The sequence below is a fragment of the Cygnus atratus genome, chromosome 12 (assembly GCF_013377495.2).
Source record: "Cygnus atratus isolate AKBS03 ecotype Queensland, Australia chromosome 12, CAtr_DNAZoo_HiC_assembly, whole genome shotgun sequence".
In the NCBI taxonomy this organism is placed as follows: Eukaryota; Metazoa; Chordata; class Aves; order Anseriformes; family Anatidae; genus Cygnus; species Cygnus atratus.
In genome coordinates, this window is record NC_066373.1 from 11,024,645 (window position 1) to 11,048,640 (window position 23,996).

The following is a 23,996-nucleotide window of genomic DNA, read 5'->3' on the forward strand; positions in this document are numbered from 1 at the left end:
GTCATATAAACAATGAAGTTACAAAATTTACAGGGCCAAAACAAAAGACTTTATTAGCAAACAAGTAAAGATTCATCATCACTTGTATTGATTTCAGAGAGGGGGGTTGAGGACTCTAACATTGGCACTTCCACAGAATGGCAACAAGCCGCATGAATACCCAAAGGCCCCTCCCGATGAGAATTAGGGCAACACCGGTTTTGTCCATCGACCTGGATATGAACATTCACAGGGCTGTCTGAATAAGCAGACTCCCACTTTTTTAAGGGTAACCTACATGGCTCTTCACTCAACGGATGACTTCTGCTTAAATTACTGCCCTCTGGGACAGTCCTCCTGGATGCTGACCTGCCATGGATCATTTCTGTAACACTTTCAGACAAAGGATCTCTGAAAGCCTTTCCTGAATCCACTTTACTGGGCTGCTTAAGCTCACTGCCAGAGGTCTCAGCACCTAAAGATTTATCAGCATGTCCAGTCTCAGGCTCTTCGTGTACAGTTGTGCAAGTACTCGGTAAGACATTCGAAGGTGATGGCTCTGTGATTTCAGTCTCTGACTGCAAGCTGCTACATCCAGCTTCTTGTAGGCCCCTGGCGTGGCCATGGGCATCTGCCTGTAAATTAGGTCCCTCGGGTGAAGGTGGAGGACTCCTAGTAGTCCCTTCAGCATGGTTGATGATTCCATCGCCCAGTGTAGTCTGTGAAGTGCGGGCAGGTGTCAGGAGTGGGATCTGTCCTCTCACCCGAGGCCTGTGGAAGAGTCTGTTCCAGAGTCGGCCAAGGCGCCGCCGAGATGAGCTTCGTCTTGACGAGTGACGTCTCATCTGTCTCCTCATGGCTGTTCGGATGTTCTGCAGCACAGAGGCCTGTAACAGACAGAAACTGATTTTACGCACACTCAAAAGACTTCTCCTAAGGCTTGTTCACTAATATCTCCCTCTTACCAGAACTCTCAGGCTTGAACCACGTGCCTCCATGTTAAATTTATATTTTTAATGAACCATTAACAGTGCTCTGCCTCTACCAAAACACTCGTCCTTAAAGAGTGTCCATAATGAGCTTAATCTTTACTTGTTTGCCTAAGTAAGATGCTCCACACCTGCTATCAGGTCACCACCAAAGAACCAGACTACAGCCACCAAGCCCTCTGTCATCAGCAATAAGCAGAGGATTCTCAAAACCTGATGACAACAACAGAGAAGACAGACTAACTCAAATACTTCTACAACTGATTAACAAACTACAGGTGCTTTATCACACTGGGAACTGTATCACAGTGGGTTATTTTTGATGGGGCAAGGAAGATTTTTGAGAACTCAGCAGTGAAATATAACTTAATGTTTTCCCAGTTTAATGTATTTCTAAGTGAAAAATAACCGCAGCGTTTTCTTATCACTTCAGACAGTTTTACAGTTTCAGCTTGGAAAGCCTTTTCTTCTGTTGACTTTCTGACCTCCATCTCTGGTTCATTCTCGATATACAGCAAAACAGCATGTCCTTATCTCACTGCTATTCCCTAGCAAACGTGTTTGATGTGTTCAAAACTATCCACAGCACCAAGATATGCAACCATGGTTCTTCACCTCAAAGTAAAACATGCATTTTTGTAAGAGCACTTCCATATAATTAGCATAGCTTCATTCCTATTCAAAGAAAACACTTCCAGATCAATTCTATCTAATTTATAGTAGTTTGGCTACTGCTAAGTTCTTTGGTACTTATGTCTCCGTACTTGTGATGCGTTGTACACAGGGAAGTCTTCAACTGGGGGGATGAGCCCTTGTGCTATCAGCTGCCCATAGGAAGGTGGAGCTTCTCGCCGCACAAACTCTGCTTCGAGTCGTGTCATCTGTGTCTCAAATGCTCTGGAAATGAAAACACAGTGGGGAAAAAAAACAGAAGGGCAGTCAGTTTGTCCTGCCTCCCCTCACATTAATGCACAGAAACAGCGCAGAGGGCTTTGCACTAGCAGCTAAAAGGCAAACCTTTATCTGGGCTCCATGACAATCGTATCAGGATGCTAAAATAAACAAAAGGAATAACAGTAACAGCAAATCAAATCAGCAAGTACTTTGGTGCAGTCCCGGTTTGGAGTCTGTGGCAACTGAAGGTTTTCCATATTGGAAAACGTACACCGATAAAAGAGTTAACTTGTTCACTTACTCCAATAAAAGAGTTAACTTGTTCAGCAAGGACGCAAAGGTTATTTTTGGAAAATACAACGTTTAGGACTGGAACAAGCACACAGAATGGTCAGGCCTGCAGCTGCAGACCTGTGGCTGTCCTGCCAGAACTGAGGTCCAGAGGTTCCTAACATAGCACGGTGGCTTTTTCCAGCTCCTTCATCAGGCACATTTGATCAGGAGAGAACAAAAAGCACACTGTGCTGAAAACACTATGTTGTCAGCAGCATGGCACAAAGCTGGTGCATGTGATGAGAGACAGGCATCAGAAAGCCCCTTACAACTTTCTCCCAAAGGGCAAAACCACAGTTGTACAAACATACAAAACACAGGCAGGGAAGGAAATTTCTCAGAACAGTTTGATTTGTTTTAGATTCAGGTTCTGCCAGGCTGCACAATAAATACATATTTCCCATAGATGACAAAAGAGCTAATATTCCCCTACTTCTGAAAATCTTGACTACTCTTCTCTAAGCCCAATGTGGTGACTACTACTTAATTGTCATCAATTTCTCTGATTGATTTCACAGTTTTTTCCAAATTCCCCAGTTAACAATTGACTTTCTTTTCTTTGAAAGAAAAAAAAAAAACAGATATTAAAGCATCATAAAAACAAGATGCTTACCTGTATTCCCTGGTCCTCAGAGAGTATAATTTAAATGCACAACCCAGTGCTATCACCAGCAGCAGGCCACACACAAGACTCCCGATCAGAGCAGCTGTGATGACCTTCCTGGGAACGATCACCAGGCAGTTATGTTCGTCACTTCCATCCTGGCAGTCTTCTTGGCCGTCACAGCGCCAAGTCTCAAAGATGCACAGATTTGTACCACAATGGAAGTTTCCTGGCTGGCATGTAAAGCAGTTTTTTTCATCTGAGCCATCTGGGCAGTTCTTTTGGTTATTACAGCGGTCAAGTATTGAGTAGCAAAGCCCACTGTTTCCTTCACACGGGTACTCATTCTTCTGGCAAGCTGGACAGTTCTCCTCATCTTTGCCATTTGGACAGTGCCACCAGCCATCACAATGCTGCTTGTCCGTGAAACACTCCTCATCACTTCCACAGGGGTGTTCCCAAGGGAGGCAATAGCCTTTCACCTGATAGGTTGCATTGAACCCGTGGCCAGTGCTCTTGGAGCGGGCATGATACAAGACAGTGAGCTGGCCCTTTGATGACTCCACGCTCACCGAATGCCTATTGTTGTGATACGAAAACGTTTGCAATAATTTATCACCTTTCTCTCCAATGCCATCATACACCTTTACATAGTCGTTGTAGCCTAACTGTAAATCAAACTGCAACAAAACATGCCGATTATCTTGTGTGTCCACGTACCATGTGCAACGAAGGTCTGATCTGCTGTGATCAGCACGGAATAAGTCTGGGGAAGCAAAAGATCCATAAAAATTACCCAGCCTTTTGCCACAGGAAAGATCGGGACAATTGTCTTCATCTGAACCGTCACTGCAGTCCTTAACGGAATTACACCTCAGCTCATTCATCAAGCACTTAGTGGAGTGGGCTACGCTGCACTGGAATGTTCCTGAGGGACAGATGCTGGACGGAGGTTCTGTCGGAGGGACAGTGCAGTTCCTCTCATCCGAGTTATCCCCGCACTCATCCATGGAATTACACTTCCAAGAACTGGGAATACACTTTCCGTTTGCACAGTGGAATTCATCTGACTGGCACACAGCCTGACCGATCTTTCCTGTGAAAGAGGACAAGGAGAAAAAAAGTCAGTATTGAAACTTTTGGTACCATCTGATGTCACTTTTTAACGTCTACACCCGTGTGTCACAAATCAGTTGGTCAGGCCAGCAGACTTCAGGAACACTGTTAAAAGCTAAGTGGAAAAAATATTGTTAACATGCTAACTAACACAGTCATCAAGATTGGCACATGAATCTTGTCAACAAAAAACCACTACTGTCTTCAAGTTTTACCAAAAAGAGTATAAGTGAAGCCAACAAAACTGTAAGGTTTTACCTCTAATATAAGAAAGGCGAAATCCCTGAGCCTGTCCTGAGCTTGATGCATCTGAGTGAAAAAATATCCAAACATGATCCCTTGCAGAGATGAAAGATGGAGGGATGGAAGATCCACACACTTTGTACTCCTCTCTCCTGGAAGATGGGCCGATCATCAACCAGTCTACTGCACATTTCTGAGAGTCTTCCAAATCAAAATTCTTAAAACTGTTAGGAACAAAAGAAAACAAGTAACAAAAGACATGTATCTGGAACAAACTAAACAGAGAAGAAAAAAAAAAACAGACTGTACCAGTTGAGTTTCTGCACCAAGCAATGCTGACATAAAGAAATCACATTCAAAGATAATGAAACACCTACAACATCTTGAGTACATATAAACATAGCACTCAAATTCCCCCAGTTTGGAAAAGCTCCCATCTCAATGGCATAAACAGCATGCCACGTGGCTCCAAAAGCTGAAAGGATGAATCCTCTTTCACCCAGAGCCCTTAAACAAAACTGCTTCCTAAGACGCCAATCCAAGTAAAAGCACAAGTCCAAAATCCATTATATGGAAGACAGACTAAATCATTTCAGGTTTTTCTGAGCTTAAAATCTATTAAACAATGGGATGAAATGGAAAACTACTGTCTTGGAAAAAGAGCAATAGGGAGCAGTACAAAGAACCCTAAGGGGACAAAGAAGTGAGACAAAAATCAAATTTCCAAGCTGTGGATAAGCAGGGAGAAGACAAGAAGAGATGTGAACAGCAAGCAGTGCAAATGGAACGAAGTCTCTCTAACTCTACCATTATTTACGATTACTTTAGACTAAAATATTCCCTTTCTGGGAATGCAAATGCAGAGCAAATGAGCCTATAACCTTTCGGAGTCAAGCATCCAGCTCTTCTGCTGACCCAAGCCCAATTGCTAATCAATAGCAGCTTACCTAGGGCAACGAGGTGCCCGACTGTTTGCAGAACACCGAACACAAACAAATAATGCTCCCTAACCTGTAGCTCAGGAACCACACGGGGTATTTGTTCAGTCTGATGGAACAGATTACATTTGCATGCAGTTATCTGCAGTGACAACAGCTTTGCACAGAGAAGCACAGCTCATTATGAAAGGGCACACTGTTCAGGACACTTAGAAATGTGTTTTGTTCCTCTTTCACATAACTCAGCTACACACAATTAACTTAGTAGAAGTCTGTGCATACTTGATGCAAAGACCTGGAAAGAAAAGTTGAAAGACTGAAAAGCTGCTATAAAATAGGGATCTTCTTCCACAAAGGATTTCTCACCAACATAGAAGAGGAATTATTTGAAAAAGATAAACAGAAGATAATTTTCTGTTATCGCGGGGTATTTACAAAAGGCTGTAAATGCCTCCCAGATCTTGCTCTTTGATGGTGAAAGGGAAAGAACAGCAACTGTGTGATCTAGGCATTTCATTAATTCATTTAAGCAGGAGTCCCAGCCTACACACACCTGAAGGTTCTGCCAAAATATACCAACTTGGAAACTTTGCACACAAAAAAGCTATCAGGAACATATTGAAAAGTAAGAGAGCCCTGAAAGCGTTAAATTAAAAGATGTCCAACAACTTGTCAGACACAAATTTGTCCTTCCTCTTTTCTAACTCTTTTTCTTCTCTAATGCTCTATGTATGTTCCCAACTTGGGAGAAATATTCCCACAGTACCTAATTCTTTGCTATAAGCAATCTCATCAAGCTTTTGAAATCAGCAGATTTTGCAAGGAAGTTTTAGATGACTCCAGTCAGAATAAAAAGATTGAAGTATTCAACCACGTAAAGGTAAACTAAAGAACACCTCTGTCCCAGGCATTCTGCAAAAACTTCTTAATGACCAAGTGTACAAACTGGCACCACAGCATGAAAAGGAATTATACAAAGCAGCTGTGAAACTACTGCTTCCCACTTCAAGTCTTTTGCAAGAGATTTGAGACAGCTTTAATGAGCTACCACAGTGGTTTCACTTTCTTTAACTTATTTCAGTATTAAAAAGGGTTTCTATCATTCACTTGGAGAATTATTTGTAGGGTTTTCTTGTCACGAAGACTTTTTTGGCAAGTATTAGAAACATCTATCTTCCCAACAAAATTTGTAAGTAAAGGGAACAGTCACCAAATCAAGTAATGGAAACTCACAACTGGGTGGGTGGGGGGATAACCAGAAAAACTCATGCTTGTGCAAGACAAATAAGATCATTTACTACATCTTTTGATCTTCTATAGAGATTTCAGATGTACCAGGAACAACCTTACAGAGCTAAACAATTTGTTCGCCTACCCTGCCCAGCTCCCAGCACTCCCACCAGGTCTCACGGCTCACTCATTTTCACCACTCTGCTGAAAAGAGCTACTTTTACTTTTTGCAGGTAAGTATCCATCAAACCCAGAGGAGAATTTGCCTATATAAGAAGTTGTCTGCATCTTAAAATGTGGACCTTTTTCCTAGAACAAAAAGAAAAAGATTAACACTTCTAAGATTCACAATAAGGAAGAAAAAAAAGTCAGCTACACTGGCATGCCTTGTTCACAATCTCTTTTGCAAATGAGCAATATATCCAGAGAGCTTGTATTTGTAAATAATCAACAATACATCTGTTTGCACCTTGAGAACATCGTATTGTACACTGCTAATAAAGGAGAAGGACAGTTTATTATGAAGGATGAGGAAGAGGTGAGGATGAAGAATAAACTTTAGTCCCATTTTCTGAAGTAAAGGCACAGGCATGCAGAGGATAACTGATTTTCCCGAGCATCAGCTGTGGATCTGAGATTCAGAACAGAATCCCAAACTTCTCCACTCAGAAATCCAAGCTTTAGCCACAAAACCATCTGAGTACATGGGTGATGAGGCAGAATATACTTGCAAGAAGGTATCACCTTTAACAGCCTCTCTGAAAACACCAACACAGAATGATGCATGAGTTACTGAAACAAATGCCTTGGTATTTAAAAAGCAGTGATACAGAATATTCACAAGAATGACCTCTTCTCTAAAAGTAGTAAGCACCTTAAACACACAATGGTGCCTAAAAGTTTGAAACACCATTGAATAAATGCAATTTCTCTGAAATATAAGTGTTCTAGTTTTGATGTAAAGTTTTATATACAACAGGTGCCGTAGCAGTTATAAAATTTCTGATGGCAAAAGCAAAGTCAAAACAATTGTTCTACTTCACACAGACTATAATCAACAGACTTATTTGAACAAATTATTCTTTGATTAAGGCATTGTCACTCTATAACAATTTTCCACCAGCATCCTTTTAAGTTATATTGTTGTCAGTGGAAGCCAATTTTGCCCTGTACAAATTGACGGTGATTTCAAGCAAGTCCAAAAACATAATATATTTGACTGAGCCATCAACCAACCTCCCAAGAAAAACCACTCCTTTATGACAAAATACGAAACAACATGTATACAAATGAGTGCATATAGAAATACAGCAAATTGGTTTTCACTTTATAACCCATTTGTAACAAGGTTTTGTGTCAGAAGTTTCTCCCATATTAATCTGACATTAAATAGCTCACTGATTTATTTTACCTAAGAGTTCTGAATCATGCATTCAACCTCTGCTACTCCACTTCTTTCATCATCTGTAATTAGATCTAGTGCTGCTGTTACAGTCTTCTGAAGAATAATTTAATCCTGCTACCCACAAAATAGAGCACGGGAACATTTACTTATTCAGTTGAACTTTCTCAAACTGTAATGCAAATTTTTCTGCCAAAAGGATCAGCCCAGCAGTTGGCCATCTACACCATGATTGATGGTGTAGAGCAGAAGTAAGGGAGAAAATCTCTTCTGCACCTAATTCCTTTAAAAAAATAATTGTATACAGAAGTACAAGAATAGTCCATTAAACATTGGGATTATTCAAACCCTGAGTATCAGAACAACTTAATGTGAACTGACAAATAGCACTATCTGCTTTTACAGAGTAGCAGAAATAGGTAAAATCATCTAATTTCTCTTTCAGTGGTATATTACTGAAAAAAAGTTACCTCCCACACTGAGCAGGACTCCAGGAACTTACAGTGAATTACAGGACTGGTTGCATATCAGATCCAGCCTACAAATTTACCCAAACGAAGCAACAGTAGCCTACAATTATATTTTCCTATTAACTGTCAAGTATTTGTACATTTCTGGAAAGAATTGCACTAAACCAACTTATCATAAATAGTCATTTATGCTCTGTAAGGAAGAAAAAAAACACGTCACCTGCAAAACTAATGCTAAACAGAGCTAAGCTCTTTTTGCCATCTGCACTGAAAGGAGCAATAGCAGCTAGAAAAAGAAAAGTACTTCTATAAATAATGCAAGAAATTCCCTACCACTCTTAGTAATTTAAGCATGAGCAACTACAGATTAAAGCTGGGGAAAAAAAGTACTCTTAATTGTAAAAAGACACGCATGGGATGATCATAAATACAAACAAAAAACTGTAAACTGCTGAAGGCTCAGCAGATGTAAAATCTGAATGAAAGCAGGAACAAAAAAAAGTCCGATTTGGCCCCCTAAACTCATTAAAAAATTGGAGAATAAATATTATGGGTAGATCAGTAGAGTACAGTCCCAAAATAAAACAGACTGGCCAATTAAGCAAGAAAAGTTACTTCTATTTGCCAACCTCTCACAGCAAGTGCAGACTGTGAACAACTGATGACTTAATTGGCTCATTAAAAACTTCTGCTTAACCACTGAAGCACAAGGCCCTGGAAGTCAGGAAAGCTCTATTCTGCTCCCCACTCCCAAGCACCAATCGTGTAACCTCGGGCAGGAGACACAGGCTGTTTTTCTTCAAAAAGCTGAGCCCATGCAACTTAATTAGATACACGGCTGTCACGAGTGTTTCCCGTTAATGTCAAATTCTGAAACACTGTAAGTTCAGTAAGTAAAATACAAAGCAGTCCCTTGAATTTGTCGTATAAATACAGACCATCAAGCCTTTACAAGTACAGGCCTTGGTTTTACTAAGAACCTGAAGCTCAGATGGTATTTTTTCCAAAGCCAATGATGCAAATCACTGAATTGAAAGCCAGCAAAGGTGATCTCCCCCCTCAATTACTAAGAAACAGCTTGAGTGGGTCACTAAGTAGATCACTTCTCATTACTCTTATCCTGAATTCTGAACACGGAGCACATTTTACTCTCAGTCCCATAAATTTCTATAATAAAAAGTAATTCATTTATACTGTGCCCACATCTGTGTTAACTGCAAGAATCGGATGCTAAACAAAAACAATCCTTTTCTCAGATGTGAGGAAACATACACATAATAAAGCCTGTAAAGGACAGTCCAAAAAGGTAGTTACTGCATATGACATCTTTGTCTCATCTTCCACAATTTTATGTAGTCCCCTGTGAAAATAAGACCTAAAACTAGAGAAAAGGAGATAAAAATTGAGTAGTTTCCAAAACAATAACTAGTAGACTGCTTATCTGAATATAAAGTGACACAATATAGTTCTAGAAAATAGTAGCTACATGCTAATTCTCTGATCTCTACAGCTTGATTCTATCAAACACACGCACTTGGAAGAAACTAGGGAAACGTGCAGAATTAACAGAGATAAAAACAAGAGAAAACATAATTCCTGTTCCTGTGAAGACTCTCCCAAGGATTCAAAAAAAGTAAACTATAAAGCAAAACAGTAAGCATGGAAATGTGAGGATATGAAGAAAATCAATACAAACATGAAAGGCAGATATTAACAAAGCTTCTAAAGGACACATGTCCACAGATGACAGCATCTTACGTCCACATCTAGATCTGGGTACCGTTCTATTAAAAGCTGCTGAATAACAGGTTTATAAAAAATGACCACTGACTGCAAATGTTTTAGAAATCACAACTACTTTCAGATGCAATTTTATCTCTTAGTGACTCCTGCTGTATCCCAAATATGCTGCTTATATAACATTGCTGTCTTACCGTCAATGAGAATTCAAGATCAAGGGAAATGCATTCAGTAAACATAACACAAAGGCGGTAGCTTGCTTTTTTTTGCTTTTTTATTATTTTTAAACAACCTGTCAAAATCCAGATCTTATCACAAGAAATGCGTTTGATTTTCCTAGGAAAATTAGAAAAGCTACTCTTTTATGCTCCTATCAGCACACTGCTAGGACAAGAAGCGTAGCATTGCCCAAGAGGAAAAAAATGTTTGCATTTGAACCCTGTTTGCCAGTTCACCTATATCATGCTAGCCTAGGGAAGTCAGCTCCTGCTTTTACGTCCTTGGCGTTATGAGGGCTACATCCTTCTAAAGAAATCCTCAGATGCTGTAACGTTTTGCATTTCGTATACTGGAGTGAGTCATTCCAAGTACATTTATAGTCAGAAACCTAGCACTACAACACGTCTGTTACCCACAAGGCAAACTACTCCCTAGGATGTAAACACATAGCCCCCATTGTTTGCATGTGCATATGAGGGCAGGATATGGCTGTGTATCCACTGACAGAAAACAAACCCATTAAAGAGAAATCTTTCAAAACTATATTGCTGCTGCACACATTCAAACTGTGTATGCTTTATTACCAGTTTCCTCATCTTGCTTTCCTTCAATTTTTTAGCCTCTATCACATCCACACTTGCATAAGAGAATCCTAATTCTGACTGGGAGCTATGAGACGTTTTCATAGCATAAACTGCAGTACTATTCTCCAGAGCCAAGTCCTGTGTCTCATTTGTATGCTTCCTCAGAGCTTCCAACAATCTCTGCTTTGAAACAAATTCCCCAAGTCCAATACAATTCAATGGGGTTTAAAAGCGTGTTTCTATTTATGGATCTCAAATGCTGGCAGGTAGCTACTTCCTTACTTTTGATGAGTAGTTCCTATTTTGAACTACGGATGGTGGAGCCCTCCTATTATTCCATCTGTGGCAGATTTGTTTTTAATTGCTGAGCATCTGCAGTTGAAGAGGTTTGCAGTCCTTTTAAGCAGCTGAGCAAAGAATGAGCAGATGGTGTCAAATACAACAGTACTAAAAAAAAAAAAAATCAAACAAAAAACCTTTCCTAGGTTTTCTTTTTTTTTTTTTTTTAAATAAGCCATTCTTGGTTTGAGAAGGATACTACAATTAGCCCAATGAAACTAAACGAATTCACACTATGCTTATATTATAGCCTAAAAATTCTTAACAAACCATTTGTAATACATTCTCATCTTTTCTGAACAGCATTTTTATAGAAAGGGCTGAAATTGTGCCACAAATTCTAACTATTATTTAATTCTGTTGGAAATAAATATTAGGCAAAAAAGCATGTGTCTTTTGGTTAACAAGTAACAGTAAGTAATGATTATCTTCATCTGACAATTAAATACAGCGGCATTTCAAGACATTACAGAAAAAGCCATTTTTTGCTGTAAGAATCTTAAACATCCCACTGAACTAAGAATCTTAACACCACACCCCGCTGAGGCTGCTCCAGATTTCATAGCTTTCACCTATTCCTATTTATAGGCAATGAAGAGAAAGGTGAGTACTTAATGTGAGTAAATATATCACTGTTTCCCGCCTCCTCATCTATCAGAGGTGGATGAAATCTCACACAGGTATTGTGCAGATCAATAAATTAGAAGACTACGAATGACTTGCATATATAATAAGAGATGTCAGGAGTAACCCACAAAAACAAGATGGGGGAACATTTCTAAAATGCAGGTGGGCAACCTGCAACCATGCTCCAGTGTGATCAGGTACAGCTTCCATCCTCCAAGCATTCAGCAGCCCTGACAAACACTCTGATATTGGTATATCAGATAAGAACTCATGCTGTTTCATTTCAGCAATCTGTTATCCATACGGAATATCACAAAACATACCTGATTGTTATCATGTCTCCTCGATCTCCTTGAATGTACCAGCTGCAGTTTACACCTGGAGGATAGTTTAGTGGCCAAGAAGGACTATAGATGACTCCCCGTCTCTCTGTGTGCTGTTCAAGTTCTCCACTGCAAGCAGCTGTTAATAAGGGGGAAAAAATATTATTAATGCTTCACCCAATCAACAACACCCATTAGCTACAAGAGCTTTCATCAATTTCTGGGGATTGCAGACAAATGAGAGTCAATAGTTTCATCCTTTTACTACTTTCTTCCCTGCCCCAGTTTTTAATTAAAACATCCACTTGAAGCACAGGTAAGCATAACCTGCATTTCAATGCAAGATCAATCAATAACCTTGTATGAATGTACCAAAGGCTACAATCAATATTACTGCATGGATCTGCCAAGAGGATGTAACACAGAAATCCTTCTAACCAGCTCCCAAAAGCCTGGGTATGATGCTCACCGACTGGAGAAGACCCACAGTCAGTGTAAATACCTAGAACCTCCTTTTCCTATAGCCTGTTCCTGGCCGCATCATTCATTCTCCTAACAGACAGACCCAAAGACTTTGTAATGGTTAAAAAAATCCCCAGCAAAAGAAGAGAAAGTGTAAACTCGACTCTGACGTCAAATGTTTTCATTGAGAATTCCTCAGTACTCTAAATTCTTTCTGAACTCCCACGGATAGCAGAAGTTTTCCAGACAGGGAAAGTAGCAAACAGGGCTAAATAGAGCTCTATAGTTTCAAAGTCCTTTCAGATCTTCCTATGGAAAAGAGCCGACCAATTAAAGCTACATCAAATACTAATAATTCGCAATTAAGCAATTCAGAAATGAAAGTGAAATGTTCCAAGGACAAGAGGGAAGGCTCTTCTGCTGGGAAGATGTACTCTCAGTAGACTACAAGTGGGGAAATTCTGTGTAATGCAATAGCTATTCTGAACCTTCTCCAAATATATTTTTAAAACTATTTTTAAATCAAATGACTATCTAGAGCATGACTTGTGGATTGCAGCATAATGTTCCAATTTTTGACAAGTTCCATTTCTCACAGACATAAAAGGTGCCGATGAAGAAAAGGATGCCTACACCTGAGGTTTCCTCATGCACACACATGACGTGTATGAGGACACAACACAGAGAACACACCACGCCACAAATCACAGACTTGCAGCGTTGCTAAAAATTCAGCCACAAACACATCATTTTTGATCCACAGCCAGGACCAGGATCAGCTGCCCTGGAGGGACGGGGTGAAGCTCTGCTGGCAGAGCCGCTCAGCTGCAGTGGAGGCAGGTGCAGGGCTGCCTGCAGAGCGCCCGGCTGGGGATGGAGCCAGGGCCCGGCTGCAGCATTCCCCCTGGTAAACCCGTGCCTGGCACTACTCTGTTTGTTCACAGTAAGCACTTTTGAAGTGAGAGCCACAGGAATATAAAAAGCATGAGGTGAGTAACCTACCTGAGGCAAAACATATAAAAAGCCATTATTTTCACCCTCCAAGCAGGGCATTCCACTGAAACACATGTACATAATTCCTCCTAGTTTCAAAGACCACAGAAACTTACAGAATACATAGACACAAGTAAACAGCTATTTTCCAAACAAATATTTTGCTGTAAAGCAGTTATAAAAAAATACAAGAAAATCTTTGTTAGCACATTTCTAAAACCAGAGAGGCTCCACACTAGACACTGACAAAATACAAAGATGCAATTACAGAATTATAAAAGCAAATATAAGATCCACAGGATTTTTCAACTACATTCTTGATCTGTTTCATTACACACACCATATCAGCCTACTCAGGCCTTCAAACGTGCTCCTCCACACAGTTGTCACTGCATAAACATATAGTAGCAGCATGCGAGGACCTAGAGCTAGCAACCACATAAAGGAGCTGGAAGACTGCATTTCATAACTGCCAGCTTACCAGAACTTCTCAATGGGAAGGAAACAGTATGCACAATGCCAACAGAACAAACACACCACGCAGCACTATATCCAGAGGCTTCCAACACAGCTTTGCAAATATTTCTGTTCCCCTTGTACCAACCACTGCTCTGGATTAATAGCCTCTGCTGACAGTGTATGCATCAGAGCAGAGAACAAAACCAAGAGCTACACAAAGCTCATTTTAGCTTCTATCTGAGGAGGTGCCATCGACACACTGGCGACTCCACACGAGCACCTTCACTCACATTCATCACTGAAGTTTAGCAGAGCCTTTATTTCCTAAATACTTGCTCCTGAGCTCTAGAATGCATTTACAAAGACCAATAGTTATTTGACATATCCCAGATTTTGTTAAGGAATGTCACTAGCAGCTTTTTCTTTTGCAGCAATGTACAGTTCCCTAATTCCTAGGTGGTGGATCTGAGGCAACATGACAGTTTCTCAGTGAGAGACACTTTTTCTTACTAACACTGCACATCCGCTACAAACATGGGACACGAAAAGAAAAACAGATAAAACAAAAAGATTTTCTATTTTAACAGCAGCATTGTAGCTGTGAAAATCTGCAGCCATGAGCATGGTGAGGGCTGCACTCACACCACACACCACTTTGGGCGGTTCATCCCGCAGTGGTTGTTGTTGCTCAGTATCTTCTCATGGTTTTACCCTTCCGACACACAAGTATTTCAGACTCACCCTGCACAAAATTAAAAGGACAACTGCTTTGCTCCCATGAAGACTCCTCATTTGAATGGACCACTACATTTAATTCATACTGCCGAAGCATACTTACACTACTTTAAGGATGTGTGCGTAGTCCCCTGAACCTACTGGGGCAAACTGGGGAGGGGACACACACAGAGAACTACTATTCTGTCTACCCAAATCTCACTTCATTTGCCATATGCCTTTGATGCCTCTCATTTCCCATCAATGCACATCATTATGGCATTTGCAGTAGATCAATAGATCTCCTTCCTAACGAGTTGTCTCTGCCTCTTTCCTCCTTGTGCATGGACTGCTGTGTGGTAGACAAGGTGAAGCATTCGCACGCTGCTTTAGAGCGACTGTTCTTTCACCTACATAAATGACAGGTTTATTTTGAAAGAAAAACCTGCAATAAACAAAGCCTTCGGTGCTGGCACGAAAATAGAAAAACCACAAGGGCACATTTTGATACTGTTGGGGTTTCAGTGTCAATGTAGGAGCCTCAATTCCCTTCTCAGTTCCTGGCCATGAAGCACAGAGAACCACATACCTGCATGAACTATTGTGTTAGTACGCTGGGCTTCAGCATGACAGTGGGATACCTTAAGGGAACTGAACAAAAGTCTTTTCAAACTGCCAAAACATCTAAAGGAAAAGGGAAGTCTCTAAATAGAAAGGCACTCTCCTGGATTCGGAAGGTCTTATCTGTGACAATGCACAAGAACAGTGACAACTTTTTTACAACAAATGTTTGTGCCTTTATGCACAAACCTAGAAACAAACTGAAAACCCAGATTACAGAAAGCCCAAAACAGCTCATGTTTTCCACGTTCTGGAGTATTGAAAAAGCATGACGTAAGAAAATACCAATCCCTGGACACACAAACCAACTCACCAAAATCCTACTGAGATGTTTTTTAAAAATATACATATTCTGAAGACAAACAATAATGAATCTTTTACAGATTTAAAAAAAAAAAAAACAACCTTTCAATGCCAGAAGAGGTTTGAGTTCAGAGTTTCCGTCAAGCAGACATAAATCTTGATGAGGCTCTTTCTGTAATGATTAAATGGATTTCTTATACTGTAAACAGCAGTAAATTCCCCCTGCTAGTTAAATATGCCACTATTTCTTGCTATTAAAAACTTCCAAGAAAGTTTCCATAACATTGCATGAATAACATCGCTCTTATTTTTTGCAAAAGTAACTATAACAGAACAGACGTTGAACTCCACCAGAGGACAGCACAGTTTGTGCTGGGGTTACTAAACTGAGCAGGAATAAATTTTCAGATGACCCCAGCAGAAAATAAATCCTGCCGTTTTGCACCCTTCTGTGATGGCCCAGGGTCTGCCCCAGTCACAGATGACACAGCCCAACCATCTGCTCCAGGATAAGGGATGGTTTGCACCTGCCACAATGAACTTTCTCTGAAAAATTAACATTTGGCAACAAACGCCTCCCTCCCTAGTAGCTGCCTCAAGGCTGGCAGAAAGCTCTCCCTAAGTTCTCTAAGTGCTCCCTCAAGGAGTGCTTGCACACGTTGGTAACACGGCCCCCTTACAACTGTAAGGACAGAAAGGCCTGAAGACTCCCCTTTGTTTCTTCCAGTCTCACAGCTGGCTGCTGCTGCCCCTGAGCCCAGAACCGGCGAAGGCACAGCCTGAGGGTTCAACTCGCTGGTCTGACAAAACCTGAGTTGGCGCTCCGCTGGTCCTACAGGCTCAACTGGCTCACCTTGAGCTTGGGGAAGGGGACACAGTGGGAGGGCTGCTCCCTTCCAGCAGCAGCAGCTTTAATGGCTTGAAGTCATTGTACAATGCAGCTGAGATGGTGGCTCTGCCCATGCTCTGCAGAACTCATTACTGCTGCTATTACTAGCTTTTGGAAGAGAAACGCCGCTATGCCTTACTGTAGAGATCAAATCTGTAATAGCTGCTTTGTCAGGGCACGCTTAGGACAGCGAATATCCCTCCCCACTTTTATCAGGGCTCCTGAGGAACACCCCCTGCAAGAGGATTCCCAACAGGGTTATCTGCCTTACAGCTGCACCATACTAACCTGTTATCCTCCACCGCACAGGTAAGAGAAGCTGGACATGAATCACACTGTTGCAATGACCTTTTATGATCATTTTTCACCCTGCTCCAGTTACACCGCCAAGAGACAGAATAACTCAAAGCTGTATCAGGACAAGAAAACATGAAGGCTACAGTACTCTAAGGTTTTCCTATACTTAAAAGAATAAAAGTGAAACATTACAATTCTGTTTCTAGCAAAAGATCAGCATTAGAAAGCAGAAGTGCCCACTGGATGAAGCGTTACGTATTTCAGGCTGAGGTAGTACCACCAGCCTAGGTCAGCCACTGTATAATTACTCAAGTTACACTTCATAAACCCATATACCACACAGCCAAGGGATGCCAGACTCCATCCAAAGCAAAGAACAATTCAGGCAGAACAGACTGGGACATAGGTCACATTCTGGACTTTTTCCAATGAAGGAATGGAAATACAGTGTTGCAAACAACAAATGTCCTATGTGGTGCATCAAGCTCCCCCCAAGCTAAGCCTAAGGAAGTCACCTACTCACAAAATTACAACCCTTTCCCGATTTAAATCTTCTCTCAAACCCCCGTGTTGACTGGCATGCTCCAATTCCCACATTAATCAAACCACTGCCTTACAATTATTTTTGTTTTCCCATTTCCTTTCCTCCTATTTCCCATATTTGGTTATTCTGTTTTAATTTAAGTCACAACCTCTTCAGGCATAAAGCATGTCTAACAACGTGACTGTGGATTGACAGGCACAAGAGGACCCTTATCACTAAGAGGACCCTGATTATAACGCTCCAGTAATGTTAGTAAGCTACAGTACTGCTATAGAGAAGAAAATTACACTCAGTGCCATGATTCTGGTTGAATTTCCACTCTGAGATTCATGAGACATTTTTAACATTCTGGTTTTAGCTCCTCAGGGAATGGGCCACTGTCCCCAGCTTGATATTCCCAGGCATGTTTCCTAAACACAGATTTTTCCCCAAACAAATCAGCACATACTGTGACCTTAGCCTCAAGCTTAAGAGTTTTTTCTAGCACAGCGACACCGATGGAGTCCAATAACCAGTCCAGCAAGACTTCAAAGTTCTGAGCTTCCTGAAATGTCACTGTTACTCTCTCTCAAGCAAAGGTCATACTGTTTTGTTTAAAGACCTCTTCACATGGCAAAGAAACAGTAACAACTTCAAAAGAACAATAAACACAAATAAGAAAAGTATGTCTTACCTAATGAGGTAACAGCACTCTCTATTTTCCCAGTCAAGAAGAGATTCACTGTGTAAAGACAGAAAAATAATGTTTATACAAGTTCCAGCGGCACAGGGTGGCAGTTAGTAGTCAACCATTTCTAAGTGTTTGCTGCAGCGTTAATACAAATATATCACAGTCTTCCAACAGGAACTTAGCTTATCTACACTGAAAATTCACATAAATCAACTCCTATCCTTCACTGTGGCTATAAAAAGGCAACATACAATGTTAGTTTAGTATCTGTCAAATATGCTACCAACAGAAATAACTGCTAATCCTCTCTCTTGTCTTTCGTGAGGTTGTTATTTTTTTTTAATCGCGGAAGACAGAAGAACAATTACACTAGAACATTCATAATCACAGCTAGTCACTTTACCTGCTTAAATGCTGGAAAATAATTAACGAGCTTGTTACCTTTAAATACATCCCCTCTGAATAAAGCAAAGTTTGTTCCTCTTAGGTAAATGTTACCTTGAAAATAAGCTGCAAAAGCTAATATGATCAACTTGTCTAGTCAACAGCAATGAAGTTTTCAAAAAGGTCCACTGGCAAAATCAAAATAGGATAAGGTGGTGCTTACAATGCACATCTGATTTACAAATTAGTCTCTAAATACTCTTTTCTTGGATGTCTCCCCTCACAATATATGTATCATTAGAGTGATCTGATAAGATTGCCAAAATTTTTTTTTCCGTATTAAGATGTACTTCCATAGAGTTTCCCCATATATTCTTCAAGGCACTTCTCTAATGATTACAGTGCACTTCACTAACTGCTCTCATCTCAGCGGCGTTCCGTAATCTACACAGACAGCTTATTAATAACATGACAAATGTTAAAGCAAATTAGAAAGGTTTAAAAGGTTACCAAAACTTAATTCACAACATCCCAGCCAGGCACACCCTTTGGCTTTATTTTGCATGTGTTAAGTCCTAAATCCTTCTATAGCTGATCTGTCAGCAAGCACTTAGTAAAAAAAAAAAAAAAAAAAAAAAATCATTAAAAAATGAACGATAGGAGAAAATAGAAACAGAAACTGGCCCTGTTTCCAACAGTCACTGGGAAGCTACTGGCAATTAATACTATTTATGTACCAGAGCAGCATGCCTGAATACAGGCCCCCATTGTCTTAGACACTGCCCAAACATCACAAGACAACGTCCCTTGCTCCGACCACCTTCTGGTAGGACTTAAACCAGCATGGGAGAAAGACAGTACCTAGCATTCAAGGGCTGAAAGTGGAAAAGCTAAAGCCAACCCTCAGCTTGCCACTGCAAGTCGTCCACGCGCGGCTTTCACTCACTTGTGGACTCGCTCTGTTAGCGAATTCCTGCAGCTGAGATGCTTGCAGCACCTGTGCCATGGCTTACACCTGGATGTCCACAATTTTTCCTTCCCAAAGCCAGAGCTCCAAGCGCTCCACGCAGGCAGGCACGCAGACTGCTGCGCACCTCAGCCAAGGCCAGGCCCTACAAAGCAGAAAACAACTGCTCCCAGTGCCACCGTTCACAGAGGAACGATGTTACTGGCAAGGGGGCATCACCACAAACACAAGGGGAGCTCCTTCTAAACAGCTGCAGGATGGAGGAGCTTTTTAGCAGCACACAAGGGAAGGACAGCAGCTGAATAACAGCATACGTAGTACGCTGTGGCTTGAGAAGAACCAGGCTCGAGCTGCAGGTTTGTGTTAATATGCATTAACACTACGTTCAAAGGACCTTAATAGCACTGATTTTATTACATAATTAATGACCAGCAACATTTGTTACACGATCATGACAACGTGCTATGTAATTATTTCCTTTGTTTCGCAGCGCCAGCTCGCTCCGGCAGGTCAGCAAGCGCACCTAGGAGCGATCCCCCGGTCCTGTCCCAGGTTCCTGCTCTGCTTCCCAAGTCTGCTCTGTGACAAAGCTGCGAGTCCACACGTGACAGACCTGGGATCGCAGCAGTAACGGCAACACATTGTTTCCTCACGCGGTATTAAAGCACCGCTACTCCTGTAACCATAGTAATTTAGTCATAAAGGCTAAGAATAAATTAACCAGTGGTTAACTCGCTAATTTGATTTTACGAAAATTAAAATATTTTGCTCCAAAGAAAGTAGAGGAATACACTCTGCAACACTGTTAACAGCCAGGACTGAAGGGACTGTTTGAGAGGCATGGAAATGCCAGGGTCTGTTAGTGGCATCCTGCAGCCTTTCCACATTTCCTACCCGAACCTCCAAAGGTAACAGAACACGAGCTCCCAAGCAGAGGCTCCCTCACAAGCCTGACCAAGGGCACCCATGCCCTTTAAACAGAAATAAGCAGCATGAAGACAAGGGCCTGACAGCACGGAACCAGATGACTCAGAGCCACGGTACTTTCTTCTGAGCACCGCTAAACAAGCAGCCCTAGCTCACCACCAGCAAGACAGAGTTATAAGCAGCACTGCACGCCAGGCCTGGCATGCAACGAAAAAAAGACACCCCCCAGAAATGCTCTTTCACCTATGCAAATACAAAACATCTACTGGCTGTCACTGCAAGTTTCCTTTCATTTTCAAGTTCCTTTACACTAAGAAGCCAGCAGTCAAGAATAGTTCTTCAGAATAAAGGTCTTTCACATCGGGTACTTTCCCCAACATCTGCTTTCCTCGTTCTCGGTCTCACTCAAAACCATCATCTACTCAAACTGCACGAGCGCTGTAACCAGCATGTTCTGAAGCTCTCAGAGGCCCAAAAGAAAGAACAGCCATTCCCTGCTGGTTTTCTCACCTCTTGTCAAATTAAAATTCCATCAAAACAAAACCAGTGAGAGACCAGGGGTATGCCAGAAAGTTTTCTAGGTGCTCTTTTTCATAACAGTTGGGTAGAATTACGGGAAAGCAAGAAAAGAACAGAAGCAGTTCAGCTGGCTTGAACTCCATGTAGGAAACTTACTGTGCCATTCATTTGGATTGCTAAGTAATTGCCAGGGTGAAGTTTTCAGCTGGGAAAGCAGTTATTTGTATCAGAAGAGAAATTTGCATCTTGGCGCCTCTGAACCAAATGACAGCTACCTGTCTTTTCCCACAAGCAGGACAGACATTGACTTTGCTGTTTTGATCATTTCCCTGTTAGGTAACTTTCTATGCCCTCCAGAATTTCTCAAGAATGAGAAATGAAATGGTCTTACGGAAGAACAGTTGCAACAAACCCAGTTCCAGTCTCTGGAGCAGCGGTGTACAGCTGAGGTCACACACAGCAATGGTCAGTGGCAGCGCGTTTATACAGACACCAAACAGCACATAAAGCCTCCGGGAGAATAAAAAGTATAAGTAAAGCAGGGCTGGAGAAGCAAGAGGGCAGGAACTAAAAGTAAAGTGAAAAAAAAAAGTAAAAAAGTAAAGACGACTGGAAGGGACAGACAAGCAGGAAGTAAAACACAACATAGTTAAAGCGGCAGCATTATTATATTCTTAGGGTTGGCTGAAGCAGAATACCTGACAAGCTTCCCACCTCTCATGTTTCTCAACTTCCACTACTGTCAGTTGTGCAAGGAATAGGAATAAAGCATTCCAGCTGAAAAGAAGAGCCAGACAGTGAAATTCTAGAAGTCATAGAAAGCAGAAATCTAGCAAACTTTCAACTGCACATTACCCACTGCTAAGTACAAGAAGCACTCTTTCACTTAAACTCTGGAATTCACATGATCTTCAATAATCATATATTATTCATTTTTAGAACAATTGTGCTATTCCTGTTAAATAACAAAAGCTTTAACAAAGGTCCGACCAGGCCACAGGAAAAAAACAACACCTAAGAAATTCAGAGAAATGGCTGAAACTTTTATCTTTCCCTTAACTTTGAATAAACAGCACAGCAGGCATTACCCTCATGCTGCACACACTTCTGACATTCCTTTAAGCCTCTGCAGAAAAGTAACAGCAGCTACAGCCCCTGTTCAAACTTAGTAGTTCAGACAGCTTTTTAGGTTGTACTTCCGTTAGTCAAAATAGATATATTTGTAGTAACCAGAGCAGCTTTTAACTTTCTACCTTTTCTGAGGCAAGCACTGATGTCAAAAGAACTTGTACAAGACCAGAGCAAGCAGCCCAGCCACAGGCACCCGTTTCTGATGGTTTACATAAGGGACACCACCTATCTCAGGGACTATTAAAAATGCACTCTAATCCACTTTCTTAGCGAACAGCAGTGGGTTTTGCACATCTTTCTCCCGCGAGCCATAGCAGTTTGTCGGAGCCAGCTGTCGGCAGAGCCGCAGGCAGCCCCAGCCCCGCTGCGCTTCAGGTTCACCGGAACTTGGGGCAGGAGCGGAGCGGTCCAACAGCTCCCGCTTTGTGCCCGGCCCTGGTGCCTCCGGACGGCCTCTCTTCGGCTCGTTCAACGCTTCCAGCCCGATGAACGAACCCCCGGGTGCGTGCAGGGGCTGCCAGCCCGGCAGCCGGGAGCCGTCTCATCGCGCCGCCGCCGCTCGACACCTGCTCGGCGGGGAGCGCTGGCTCCGAGCGGCCGGGAGGGGAGCGGAGCACGGCAGGGGACGAGGGAAATAACGCCTTTCCGCCCTGCTTCGCGGGCAGGAGCCGCTGCCCGCCCCCGAGTTCCAGCCTGCCGGAGGCACCGGCGGCGCCTAAACTTTTTGGGTTTATTTTTGAAGCGCCGTGCGGGGCTACCGCACGGGCTCCGCGGCCGAGGGCACGGGGCAGGCTCCCTCCGGCGGGAGGGACCCGAGTCCCTGCGGGAAGCGGGGACGGGGACACGGGGGGGGGAACGCCCAGACACGACCCCCTGTGCTCCCCACACCCCGGGGCCCGCAGGTGCCGGCGCCCCCAGAGCCCCGCTGCCAGCCCTGCCCCGGCGCTCACTCGCTCGCTCTCTCACTCACCCAGGCAGATGGCGGTGAGCGGCACCAGCGCGCCCTGCCGGAGCTCCGCGGCCGCTGCCTTCTCCATGGCGGGTCGCCGCCTGCCTGCCTGCCCTTCAGCGCGACGGGGAGCAGGGAGGGGGGAACCGCGGCAGCTCCGCTCCCTCCTCTCCTCTACGCCGAGCCGCCGGCGGGGCCGGCCCGCCGCGCCGCCCGGGGAGCCGGCAGTGGGGCGGGCGCCTCCCGCCGCAGCCCCATGGCCGCGGCCGGCGCTGCGGGGCAGGTGGAGGAGGACGGACCGCAGCTGCAGCGCCGCCGCCCCACGTGACGGGCCCGCCGGGAGGCGGCGGCGGTAGCGGCCGGGCCGGAGGGCGAGGGGAGCGCTGCGCCGCCCCGCTCTGCCCCGCTCCGCTCCGCGCCGCGCACACCTGAGGGACCGCCGGCAGGCGGAGCGTGGCCCGCGGCGGAAGGGAAGGCGAGGGCCCAGCCCGCCCGCGCAGCGCCGGGTTTCCTGTCAGGCACCCGCGGCCCCCGCCTCAGCCCGCTCCGCGCCGCCGAGGCGCCCGGAGGCATGGCGAGCCCTCCCCGCCGGGGGGGGGCTGTGAGGAGCCCCCGGCCCCGCGGCGGGTGGCAGCGCCCCGCCGGCCCCCCCTGCCGGGGGAGCGGCCCCGAGCCGCGCTGAGGCGGCGAGGCCCGGCCTTTCCTCGCCGAGCTGCCCCCGGGGCGGCAGTCCCCTTGTTCCCCTTGTAGAGGGCTGGCCTCGGCCTGCCGTGCCCTTCCCTCGGAGCTCCCCGCTCCCGGCCCCGCTCTCTCCGCGGGTCGTGCCCCCTGGGGACGGGACGCAGACACCTCCCGGCCTGCCGGGGGCGAAACTGAAGTGAGCTGGTCGTATAGGGAACGGAGCGAGGCTCCACAGCACACTGGGGTCAAGGGGAGCGTTGTAAGGCCGTAGTGCTCCCCTGAAAACGGACAAAGGCACGGGGGAAAGTCTCACAAGTTCACGAGGAGCAGCAGGACCACAAAGTTAACTGGGAGCTTCATGAGCTGAATAGCAAAATAAGGGATGATGAAAGAATCTTGTCCAGGCAAACAATTACAGAAATGAACCAACTCTACCTCAGACATTCCCTGAACTTT

The 23,996-nt window shown here is 43.6% G+C and overlaps 1 protein-coding gene across 1 annotated transcript; it reads right to left on the reverse strand.

The window, feature by feature from the left end:
• Positions 1 to 26: 26 nt before the first annotated feature.
• On the reverse strand, positions 27 to 23,313 carry LRP3 (LDL receptor related protein 3). Its single transcript, XM_035543745.2, has 7 exons — positions 22,881 to 23,313; positions 17,986 to 18,033; positions 12,031 to 12,169; positions 4,174 to 4,382; positions 2,809 to 3,895; positions 1,733 to 1,865; positions 27 to 866 (listed from the first exon to the last, which is right to left on the reverse strand). The coding sequence occupies exons 1-7, from the start codon at positions 22,945 to 22,947 to the stop codon at positions 54 to 56; spliced, it is 2,496 nt and encodes an 831-aa protein (XP_035399638.1). The 5' UTR covers positions 22,948 to 23,313; the 3' UTR covers positions 27 to 53.
• Positions 23,314 to 23,996: the final 683 nt, after the last annotated feature.